General features: G+C 39.8%; 1 protein-coding gene across 14 annotated transcripts in view; it reads right to left on the bottom strand.

Moving 5' to 3' along the window:
* tcf4 (transcription factor 4) overlaps positions 1–13326 on the bottom strand; it is a 224107-nt gene that overhangs the window by 123018 nt on the left and 87763 nt on the right. For all 14 annotated transcript variants that reach the window (XM_076758147.1, XM_076758143.1, XM_076758149.1 and 11 more), the window contains one exon: positions 3527–3585. In XM_076758147.1, the coding sequence (XP_076614262.1) occupies positions 3527–3585 (59 nt within the window). The remainder of the gene's footprint in view (positions 1–3526; positions 3586–13326) is intronic.

The following is a 13326-nucleotide window of genomic DNA, read 5'->3' as shown; positions in this document are numbered from 1 at the left end:
TATTCCAGTCCAACTGACACACTTGGCATGAGGCAGATATTGCCAGCATGTTCTCTCTCTTTGTGTGTGTGTGTGTGTGTGTGTGTGTGTGTCTTTGTTCACAAGGTTGTCAGGGCCAAATCCTGTCCTCGTAACAGAAAGGAAAAGATCAAAACCGAAAGGCAGGAAGGTCTTTTTACCCCTAAAGTCTGAAAACTACTATGAGTCCTTCAAATGCCACACTGGGATTTTTGCTTCCCTTCAGTTTCCTTCACTCTACTTTCTGTCTTCTCTTCATTCACAAGGCTTGACAGTAACGGTTGCCCAGTTGCCCCGGGCAACCAAATTTGGCCCACCGTCAATCATTTTGTTTGGTTTGATCGCCCCTGTTGGCAGCCACTTCTCCTGTTATTAGACAGAGCCTCTGTGTCCCTCATCACTGACGTTCATCTCCACAACACAACGCTTCTTGTGGAAACAAGGGAAGAAGAAACGGATCAGGTGAAGATTAGATTTGAACAGAAAATCTAGCAGGTCCAGTTTAAAATGTAAACATCCTCATTTTTTCATTACATTAAAAAAGAGAACGAGATGGCTGAGACACAGAGCCTGGAAACATCAGAGCTCTGTGCCGCTGTGGGTCAACGTCAAAGTCCACGTCGCTAAATTTGTCAAACTGAGAGAAGTCAAAAAAAAGTAAAAACATGGCAGTTTGTTTTTTTTTTTTTGTCAGAACGTCATGAGGCTTGCCTGATGCTGTGTTGGTTGTCTTCTACTACACACACTACTCTTCTACACTACTACCGGCAAGTTTGGCAAATGAACAGATCCCAATACGACAAGTATTCTGACTGAGTTCACCTTTAAGAATGCCGGTCTGTGTTGAGACAGAATTTGGTATCTGGAGTCTTTTTATTTCTGATCAAAAAATGAATGGTTGTCAATGGTGAGTATTCTGTGGTTCTGTGAAGTAACTATTGCTCTAAACTTGTAGGTTTCCTTCAGAGGGAGCTGTGGGTGTTGGATGACTGGAAAGATTTTCATTATTTCACTGGTATCAGCGGGCGTAAAATGAATGAATTAAAGGCATTGGCAATATGCAACTCAACAGAATTGAGTAATGATACAGTTGACAGTTTGGCTATTTTGCTACAGATGTGGATTTGTTTGTAGGACTTAAATCACTGCTGCTACTGGAGCTTCCATTCCTGACTCCACATTCATCAAAATGGACTTCATTTTTCATTTCAAGTAAAAACCCACAAATTGCTTCAGTTATGTTGCATGAACCTTGACTTCCAAATGACTGAGCGTTGCTGTGACTTGGCATTCAGCAAAGCTGTTAAGCAATGGAATCAAGCCTTCCCGTCATGTGTAGTATGCTTGGAAGTTAGCAAAATGTTGGCCTGGGTGATTGGCCCATTCCATTGTGATGTGATCTCTGAGGATCTACCAACCAGCACTGTCAAACAGCTGTGGAATGGAATAATACAGGTTTTACATTTAGGTAACACTACGAACATTTATGGTTCCCTTTGCAAACACCAACTGTGAAGATTTAGCAGTTGCATGAAGTCACAGTCCAGAGTGGATGTGACAGAAGAGACAACTTTGATGACTTGAGAGTGCAGCATGATGTGCTGATACAACCATCTCATTAGACATGGTGACTTCAAATGAACATCAGTCAAGCGGCTTGGCGATGATTGTAGACTTAAATATTCTTTCATAACTCTTCATCCCTATTTGTCACTAAAAAAGCAGCCAATAGCAAGCACGTGATCATTTTAATAGCTGGGGTTACAAACATTTTCGTACCTAAAATCAGGGTTCTGAGCAGAAAAAGGTGGTACACCTCTTAACTAGAGGATTCCAGAAGCTACGTAGCCTCCGCTACCTAAGAGCCAATAGACACACTGCACTAAAAGGCACTGTTGTTCCCGGTGTTCCACTAAAGCCAGAGGAAGTACAGTGTCAGTGTGAATTACTGAGCAGTTAAATTACATGATCTCATCTGAAACCCAAACATCTCACTCTGCAAAAGGAAATGTAACAGCTTCCATTTATTCATCGTAATGTCTAACATGTTGTCGCGCAACTTTGATTTTCAAAAACACAACGCACCTCTTTGATAAACTCTGATTAATAGACGTTCAAGACGAAAAGAAAAATAAATCCATAACATCAGACTTGGTCGACATGTCAAACAGCCTGCGCTCCAATGGAACGTATGTGATCATTTCATTTCGAAAACCTGAAGGTGGTCATCAAATTACAACCAGCACATCAAACCTCTCTCTCTTTAATATTCCACCAGCAGAATCAAACACCAACATCTGTATATTTACTTAATTATCAACGAGCATCTTCATGGATGCATATGGTCCATGAGAAATGAACGGGAAGATCACAGTGCAGATTCAAAACCCAGCGACTACCTCATAACACCTGGCGCCACCGCAGACAAACAAATAATCCTTTTAAAAAGAATAATATTTTAACATTAAAATGAATAATGTTTCACAAAGTTGGAAATATGTGGTGAAGTTAAACATCTCTCTGGGAACCATAAAAATATATAAAAAAAAAAAAAACCTTTAACAGCTGTTGTTTTTAGCAGCCGTGAGGATGACTGACACATAAGTTTTTATTATGTGAACTTTAAATAACTTCTGATGCCACATAATGAAACAACCACATCAATAATATCCGCAAACCACTTTTAAGCCGTCTCTTGTGTTACATGATGGACACATATATACTGTATATATAAGGCATCGCATTAACATCCATCATATGAAAACCACACTTGACCACGGGCTTGTAAGTTGTATTAGTTAGCAGAGCAGTGGGAGGTGGGTGTTTGGATGTCAGCTGGCAAAAACTATGTTTACATTTCCATAAGACCGTGCTCTAATTCATACTTTTTCCCACATCCTCCTCCTGATCTCACAATGCAAGTAAGAGGGTGTGGGTGGAGGCCAACAGTCACCAACAACTCCAGAACTCACTTGAGCTCCATATCACACTATATTCTTAAGGCCACACCCACATTTCACAGTCCAATCAAATGCAAGGATTAAGAAACTTCAGGCGATGTCATCCTCAGTAACTTTTAATGAATAACCAGCAGCAGAGCCTCAGTCTGCTCTACGCTTTCAGTCAGGGAACTGCATGAGGTAGTTACAGGTAAATGAGTGAAAGCAGAAAGTAAGCAATTAACTACATGCTAAATTCTGCTCTACAATATACTTCACATTGGTTCAAGAAATGTAAACACAAACAAGATATTTCTCATCTGCAGGATGTCAGCGTTCTTGCCTGGCTCAAGATCAGCAGGCGACCAGTTTCCTGCTTCTCCGCTTCTACATAACAGCTATTAAAGTCAGGTGCTTAAATCCCTCGTCCCTGGGACTGAACATCCTCTACCACTGACCTCAGATCAAATCCAAACAGAGTTTGCTCTCCGTGTGTTTACTGCTCGGACTATAGCGAAGCAACACGCTCACTCAGCTTTTCCAAAGAAGACATTTACAGAGGGACTGACCTGGTGGCAGTGTGGGTTGGACTCTCTGCCGTACGAGTACGAACTCCTCTCTGATTTACCTGCAGGGGGACGAAAAGAAAAGAGAGGGGGCAGTGAGCGGAGGGAATCATCTCAGCAAGGACAAATCCAGATCTTTACTGAAAATCCATTCACCAGAGCAGAACATGTTTTATCTGCACAGCCAATAGAATCACAAACAGAGTTAGGGTGTGCAGACCTTAACTTTGGAGACAAGTTAGAATTCATTCACTCATGAAGGGAGACAATGAAAGACACAACATAATGCAATATTCAGTCACTTTCAGTGACCCACAGATTACTCACATTTCACTGTGTATAAAGCATACATACAAATCAGCAGCATGCGTAATTCATTCAGTCATTTCAAATGATATTATTTCCAACATACCAGTATGTGTAATAAAATAGGATTATTTATTCATTTGCCAATCCATCCATCCATTCATCCACCCTTTCATTTATACCTTTATTTTTATGAGCTACGTTTAATAAACTGATGGAAAATGGGTTTACTTCAAAGAAACAGGCCGGCCAATAAATTGATTTCAATCATTCCCTAATTTCTCTGAAAACTGCTCTAAAATTCTTAAAGGGTAAAATAGATAGTTAAAATAGGGTTTGATTTTTGATTAATCAACTGATTCATTTACTCAAAGTGAACACATTTGCTTCCAATAAAATATCAATTGGACCTACTGTTAAATAAACAATAGTATGACTTTTGTTTGTTTACCCATCAGGGACATGCTTCCCCCGAACATCAATCTCTCTCAATCTTTCTTTCATTCATTTAAAGGATCATTCATTCACAAGTTGTTTAGGAAACAAAGTCAAAGATTTTCAGTCGAAGCCAGTTTTCATGATCAGAGTCTGCTCGGTGTGTGTGTTCTGTGTCTGCTCGCTGATCTCACAGCACAACAAAACGGACATCTGCTATGCCTGCAATGCATGGATCCATATACAGAGAGAGGCAAAAAAGCCTTTATGCTTATAAGATCCAGCTTTGAAAGCAGAAACACTTTCACTCTCCACTCTGCAGACGACACAAACTGAATATGAGACAAGGTAGGAAGTTTTCAGGTGGCATTTAGAAAGATCTAGAAACAAAACAAAAAAAAATGAAATTGGTCTCAGATCACTGGTGCCGTTCTGAAACTGTTCAGTAACGTGTTGAGGGAGAATATCCCTCCACATTCATCCCTGACATAGACGTTAATCCAAATCCCCCTCTCAATTCACCTCAAGACACCTCTGTCATGTCTGTACTCGTGTTCTACATCAACTCTTCTGAAGGGTTGCCATGTTTGGTCTTGTTCTGCTCTTCCCTCCCTTTCTCCCATTGGACCATTTTATTATCCATGGAGACTTGTTACTGCTCAGCAACCAAAACTACTGATGAACCACCAAGATTCATTTATTCATCAATCATCACCATTCTGCATCATCACTGACGCTGTCAGTCTAATCAACCCAATGGGATACTCAAGTTTGGAATCACCTGCTATATTGATGTTGATCTTCTTTCCTTCAATAACTCAGACACCAAATGTGTCATTTACAACTGAAACAGTTTTGGCCCCAAAAGAAGAATAGTTAAATTATTAAAAGTTCCATTAGTCATTGTCCCCACAGCGTTGTATCCATGGAGGGCATCCCAAAATACCCTGCGATTTTAAATTTTGTTTTCCAATCCAGAAAAGCTTAAGTGACCCGAGATCATTAGGGAACCACAATGGTGCTGGAAACTGGGCTCTAAGTCTTTGGGGAACATGTTTGTTTAGGGCCCTCAGCAGTCTAGTTAGCGGTTAGCATAAATAGCCTTGAACTGTAATTTATCAGTCCTCAGTATGTTCAGCTGATATCTCGTGATCCAGCGACAATCGTGCTAACCCCGGACTAACCTTGTGTTCCAATAATAGCTTTGCTAAAGCAACGGCAGCACAAATACAGTCCTATCAGCCATGTGATTGTACAGAATTTTATCCATATACTGCTTGTAAACTATGTACTTTGTATCACGTTGTCCTCTGTATGTGGTATACGGACGTAAAGAGCGCAGACTTCCTCACCAACCAAACTGTCTTATACGGAACACCTTTGGTCAAACACGTTTAAACATGTGTTTGATTGAAATCAGACATCAGAGCTCTTAAAATGCAGGCCAACGATTGATCAGTACATGACAAGAAGGTGAAGCCTCTTTGGCAGGTAATGCGCCATCATTTTAATACACAAACCGAGCGTGTCTGGCTGTGAAAAAGGTGCCTGATGAACTCCGAAGATGCACCAACCACCGCGGCGTGTAGACAACAAAGCTAATTTCCTCTCCAGCTTCTGAACAGGCTTTCCTCTCCTCGGAGCTGCGGGACCACTTCGAGCCTATTTTTACCACACAGACCTTCTTTTTGGATAAAACCTTAAATCTTCAGCCAGTCTAAATATCAAACCACGGTTAGTGTGTAATTACATTCTGCGGTCGGTGCAGCCGTACGAGATGAAATGGAGGGGTTTTATAGCGAGCGTGTGGGGAGGAAAATGAAGCGTGTATGTGGTGAAGGGTTTGAATCAGGCGTGTATAGACCAGCGCTGAATACACGCCAACATGGTAGTCGATGCAGAAGAGGTTGATAATTACAGGCGTACAGAATGGGAATGTGGTCGACTGTGTGTGTGTGTGTGTGTGTGTGTGTGTGTGTGTGTGTGTCGGAGAATATGTGTGTTTTTGTGTGTGACCGATACAGCGGACTCGGCTTCAGCTACGACTGATGCCAGCTGGACCGGTTTGGCACATATACAAAGACTCCCACACACACACACACACACACACACCACAACACACACACACACACAAAGTACTGGAAATCACTGGCACAGATGCACACACATACACGCACAGGCGTGTAAATGTGTACGATACATACTGTACATATAGCCCCATGTACACACACAGACACACACATGCAAATGTACTTTTGCATGGTACCGAAATATATCCACACACGGAAGGACATGCATTTAAAAATACTATTTCACGACCGCAACCACACACACACACACACACACACACGCACACACACACACACAAAGAAAGATCCATTTAACATTGCATACACCTCTGCAAAATACCACAATCTGCAACAAGTACAAAAATCTCTCAACTATTGTACAATTAAGATGCGCTCAAGTTGAAATTCTGAATATATGTTATAAAAACATATTATATTTGAAATGACGATTTTAAAGCTATGATTTGTAAATGGTAAATATTTTATAAATCTGTCTACGCAATTTAAATTTGTCCTGAGTCAAAGGTTATACTGGAAGGAAAAAAAGAAGCAGTGTTTTATATTTATGAGGAGCTGAAGAGTTTTTAAGGTATTTATCATGAATTACATGTGATTAAAACATTCAGTGAATGTGGCTGTTTTGTCGTTTCTGTATCATTGATTCATTCTTCGCTATCCCACACATTTTAAATAGAATCTGAAATACTTCATATGGAAAATACATAAAGTCGGGTGGTGCGATCAGTTAATCAAACGGACAAAAATAAACGACACAAAATTACACAGCAGGATTTATCATTAATTACTGACTGTTTTCCATATATTCACTCAGTCACTAATTCACCTCTTCAAATATCAAATGCGATCAGGTGAAAAGTGTGCTTCACACGGAGGCTGGGCTAAAAAAAAAAAAAAGAAAAGAAAAGAAAAAAAGAAACAAACAAAGCAAAGAACAGGCCCACGTCGTTAGCCCCGACAGGATGAGGGATTTGGATGAGAAGCCTTTGCATCTGTAAGAGACCTCTCCACTTCAGTACTGACAAAAATAACTTTCACATTCATAGCACTGATCACCCCCTCAATCCTCTCATGTCATTGCTTACGTCTCGCGGCAGATACAGGACCCTAAAGTGGAGGAGAGCCAACACTGGCAGGAGTTTTGTCGCTTCTGTCATGGCAGCCCTAAATATAATACCCCGCTGAGCACTGGATGTACAGTATGTATATATCATCCTATATACTGGAATATATATATATACTGGAATTGACCTGAACATGCTTCTTAAAGCCTTTTATGATATCTCTATGTATTTCTTTGTTTTCTTATTTTTAATTATTTGGATAATTGTTGGCAGCTACTTCAGCAACTGCTGCTGTGTGCTCCTTCAAATAAAAAGGGGAAAAGGTAAAATATAAGAAAAAAGATGTCCACTCTCACAAAAATCCAAAAGACCAGTTTAGCGATATACATAGATATTTTGCCTTCTGTCTATATCATACTGTTTTGTGTTCACGTGAATAATTTGGAATTTTGTCGTCACATTTATTACATTACATTTAATTGACTGATGCTTTTTATCCAAAGCGACTTACAATAAGTGCTTTCAACCACGTGGACGCAACCCAAAAATAGTACATTAATGTCGTCAAACATGCTGGCGAACTGCTTCACGTGCTGCATTTACACAAGACGAAACAGTCAAGCAGAGCAATGCTTATTTAAGAAGTAAAGAAACTTAGTGTTGTTATAACAGTGTTGAAGTAAAACACCCAAAGACGTAACGCACGCTGCACATACTGATTGTTTTTTGCCATTATTGCAGATTATTCAGCACCTGCAAAGAATATTTGGATATGTGTGTGTGTGTGTGTGTGTGTGTGTGTGCCTCCTGATATCTTATTATTTTCAAACAAACATATTTCCAGAATTATATATAGAACACAATAACAACAGAACATGAAGCTCTCATGGAATTATTATTACAAATGATCATTGACAGCTTAAATCTCTACAAAACGAGCAACAGAATGAGGCTTTTAAATGCGTCAGAATGCGCAGTGCTCGTGTAAATTATAGAATTTTGTTATGGTAAAAACACGAAAAATGAACATTTTGTAAATACTGAAATGTATCAATTAAGATGACAATGACCCGGAAACAGAAGCTACGACAAACACCACAAAAGCACATTCTGAACTGAGGATCTCTCCACTGTATAAGTCGTGTTCTTTACTTTTGTCCAAACATGGTGACCTTTTCACCTCCACCATCTCTGCAGGCCGAGCTCATGTATTACACACACAAACAAAAATCCCTGGTATTTTAATTAGAAAAAAGCCGGGCAGGGACGGAGCAGCGCAGGATGGGAAGGGTCAACCTCAAGATCACAGACCCTGTCACAGCACACACACACACACGCGCACACACACACACATACACACACACACACACACACACACACTTGGAAACCTACCTCGAACTGGGAAATATATTTTGATAAAATTGGAGTTTATTTAACACAAAATCCATCGGAAAAAAAAAACAAAACAATAATTCATTTTTTAATGTGGGTACGAAATTTCTTCTCAGTTACAATCCAATAATTTCGCTTTCTATTTTTCAGCAGTTTTAATTTTGGTAACACTTTGACTTTTGCCCCTAATTTTCACCAATTTAAAGAACAAAAACACAGCACACATAAAGGGAAGTGAACAAATTCACAGAGGATGCAGTGAAAGACCTCAAGAGCAGCAGTTCAGCCAGAAAAATCTCATTAAATTTACAAATACAAAATACATTTCGCAGTCCAGCTGACACAAAACATCACTGCTGCACTGTTGTTATTTATTTTTTATTTTTTTTAACTCCTCAGTTTGTCATACACAGTGTGCTCTGATGCTATCAGACTACTTTGGATCAAGTCCCAGCTGAACCTTGTCTCTCCTCACCTCTACTCTCCAAAATAAAAGCACTTTTATAAACTCTTTTAAAGCCCTTTTATAAAGGGTTTGTTTGATGTGACAGTGCTGCTAGGACATTAATCCTAGGTTTTAACACATCATATAGGGTACCTTCAAGAACCTCTTCTTAAAGGGAAACCCCTTTTGAACTATTGCTCACAAAGATGTGACAGAGACTGGGTCGTTCAAAGCCCTGCTTGAAAGGCTGATAGTGACGGTGCTTCCAGGAACCTTTGGCATGTGGAAGCTCTTATGAAACTGAATTAATGAAAGAACCAAAACAATGCATCAAGGAACATGGAAAACCAAAATCGTCTGTCACTCAGGTTTGTTAAAAAGAACTTTTCTAATTTCTTAGACACAGATATTTTCTAGAAATACCCGACAATCCTCGAAAGACTGAAAAATATCATGTTTAAGAGTCCAACTGGCAACCGCTAGCAAATAAATGCTTGTTCAAGTACATTCTCTGAGCAACTGCTTCAAAAGACAAATGAACCCCACTGTTTCTTGAAGGAACCTCATGGTTTTCAAAAACATATGATCCGATGATGCCTCGGAAACCTGAGACCATTCTTGGAAAACCCTGAAGTTCTCAAACCCTGACGCTAATTTGAGGCTTCTCAAACAAGGAAAGTGCCTTAAAGAACATTCAAAATACAGTTTCTTCATCCTTAGGGAGCTCCATAAAAACACTTGTTATTGTCTCTTGAGGTTTCTCAAAACCTCAACACAACTAAATGTTTTTAGTGCAAACACTTCATAAAAGATGAATGGGCACTGTTGTTTAAGGAACCTCATCAACCTCAGAACAGTCACTGACAAACTGTTTTCATTGAGATTGATTTGACCTGATGATACTTAGAGGCACTGATAAAAGGCTTTAAAAGGGTTTTTACAAATAGGAGCCCTGGATCCTCACAACATCTTTAGAAAACTCAACTTTAAAGGGTTCTCAGACTCTAATGATGCTTCCAGGAACCTTTGATAACCCTTCACACATTAATTAGTTATTTGAAAACTGCCCTAATTTTGTGAGCCCTGTTAGAAAACACAAATAAAAATTTTAGATGGTTCGGTGGCATTTAACATCATTGAAAAGAAGCAAAGATGTGAATTTATTTTAGGTCACACAATATACGATTGATTTGAAAATGTCTACGATGGAAATGATTAATGTGTGACAATACTGAAAGTCTACTCACACCTGAGGCCATTTTTCAAGAAAAAACCCCCAAACATTTTCTTATTTCTTCTATTTAATATCATCATTAGCTTCGGTGTTTGGGATTTTGGGACTGTTGAAAATCATTTATTTTTCACACAAAAATCAGTGCTAGTTGTTGCCTTACATACCACCGCATAACCAATACAATATTTGTTTAAATAAGACACGGGATCGTTGCTTCTTTCCTTCGGCCCTGCCTGTTTCTAAATCTTCCCTTTTATCTCAACCATAAGCTGTTACATGAAGGCGAAAAAGACCCAAACTAATCTAACAACAAAAACTGGACTGTGTCAAACCTCAAAAACTCCTCAAAAGAAGGTTTTCTAACCACAGCTCTGCTCCCGCCAACCTCTGAATTTCTCTGAGGAACCCTGCAGTGACATTTTTTCCTGGACGCCGAACATAAACAGGCTCATTGCTGTGAGGAGGACCCCCAGACGCAGCGCCACTCGTTAGAGTGTGCTGGCTGCAGAGGTACAAAAGGTGGAGGAGGGGAGGTCAGCCCACTCTGCTGTATAAAGCCCATAGAGAAGTCGGTGAGCCAGGAGGACCAAATCCCTGCTAATCCACAATGCCGAGAGACAGAAGAGAGGAAACACAAATAAGCTCCATTACAAGCTGAGAGTTAACGGGAACGAGGACGCTCTGCTAAACTATTGTCACACTACTTCTTAACAGGCCATAACCAGACTTACTCTTATTAACCCAGTCCCAAGTTCTAATCCGGAAATACTCCAGAAACAAGTCCTATGATAGTATTAGACTAAAATCTGGCAGCTTCCACTGTAAATGAAACACTGAGTCAAAATGTTACGACAAGTCAGCCCATGCCATATTTAAGGTCATATCTGAGCAGTTTTAGCAGGTATACACTGGAATAACACTGGAATATAAAATGTGGTCTGTGTATAAGGAGCTGTGACAACAGATGAAAAAGGTAATTTCCAAAGATTATCCTGGCGAAACCAAAAACACAGGAGAGAAAACAATTTAGACTTAAGAGCAGAATTGTTTTTCTCACTTGCCTCTCAGGGCTTGTGTATTCTTTTTAACATTTCATATGTGAAATGTAATAATTTAAATGTAAAACACAAGTTTCACATTTTTAATAAAGATTAACAAAGGGCTAAAATACATGTTTAGAGTAAACAATATATTTTTTAGATCATTAGACCTGTTTCAGGCCGGTTTCCTTTTCCCCATAAGCCTCAACCCCTTTAGAATACTAGCATGAAATTTATGTTAACATGAACCTTTATTCTAAATATCAGCAGCAAACAATGAAATGACAAAAAAAAGTGTGTGTGTGTGTGTGTGTGTGTGTGTGTGTGTGTGTGTGAAAACTGAACAAAGAAGTCTTCCTTTAAGTCTCATACTTCTGAAGCTAAATAATAAAATCATACAAAGCTGATCTCAGAGCTGTTTTCATTAGCCCATGTAAAGTTGACATGTTGGAGATACATGGTTTTTAACACCTCACATGCAAAATAATGGCCACTCAGATCTCTCTCTTTTTGTCCTCCCTCCTGGATTCATCCCAAAACCTGAATCTAATTCTGAACTCTTGATTTAAAATCAAACTCAACTCACTATAAACCCTAAACCAAATCTTAAAACTAAATGTGCTCGTTCACAGTGAGTCCTTGTGAAGCCATTTAATTCTTGTGTAATATGAAAAGAAGAGCACACACACACACACACACACACACACACACACACACATACACACACACTGAACCACTTTTTCTGTCCTCCTGTATTTGACCCCGAATGTGTCCGAAAACACACTGAACAAACACAAAAACACCTCGAGTTTGGACGACTTACAAGCCACAGAGATGTCTCACTGCATTTGGATGACGTCCAGCCTCAGATACCGAAGTCTGTCCGTCCCATCAGCGTCAGTCTTCACAAAGGGCCGGGTGTCACCCCAGCAGTTTTTTTTTTTTTTTTTTTTTTAAAGGTCAGTGTTATTATTTTACCCTTTCTTTGGTATTTTTAATCAGCATGTTCACTGACAAGTGTTTCGCAGTACAAGGCCAGCAGAAAACAGAACACAATATGAAACCAGAGAGTGCAAACACTCATAATGCACCGTCCAAAACCAGCGCCACACTTACTGTGTGTGTGTGTGTGTGTGTGTGAGTGTGTGTGTATAAATAGTGGATTTTGTTGGACTCGCCTACACAGCAGAAGCCCACAAACCAACATCACTTTGTATTCTGGTCATGTCTGCCTCCTCCAAGCCCAGAGTGACTCTCAGACCTGCACAGTACTGTTAGTTCTGATCTTTACCCTTTTCTTTCATACTTATTTTTTCAATTTCATGATCGTAGTAATTGGGGATGGCTTCTGATTTTCTCCACTGGAAGGACAGCCTCGGGCACTGCGTCATGTTTTGTCCATTTTAAGGGAAGCCATTTGTGCACTGCATCGCGTTTTCTCCACTGGAAGGGTCCCATAGAGGGCACTATCATGGTTATCTACCATGGGGCCTTTCAAAAGGGCACTTTTACAATTTTTTTTTTTTTTCAAACATGGTGGCACAAGGGGGAGTCGAACGTCCTCTCTGCCAGTGATTTGTGGGTGGGTACTCATGGTAAATCACAGAATGACAGGTCCCTACTTACAGCATCCATCATGTTAAAGTAAGAAGTCACTATGCAAAAATAACTGGATCCTACACTTTCTATGATGCACGCTGAATGCACGGTGGTGAGTGTGGAAAGCTAAGCATGATGTTGCCAGAGACTGGGGATCACCTCTTGTGTGCCATTGTGGTGAGATTTAGGCTACTACAACAC

The sequence above is a fragment of the Chaetodon auriga genome, chromosome 19 (assembly GCF_051107435.1).
Source record: "Chaetodon auriga isolate fChaAug3 chromosome 19, fChaAug3.hap1, whole genome shotgun sequence".
Classification (NCBI taxonomy): domain Eukaryota; kingdom Metazoa; phylum Chordata; class Actinopteri; order Chaetodontiformes; family Chaetodontidae; genus Chaetodon; species Chaetodon auriga.
This window is presented reverse-complemented; position numbering and strand designations above follow the sequence as displayed.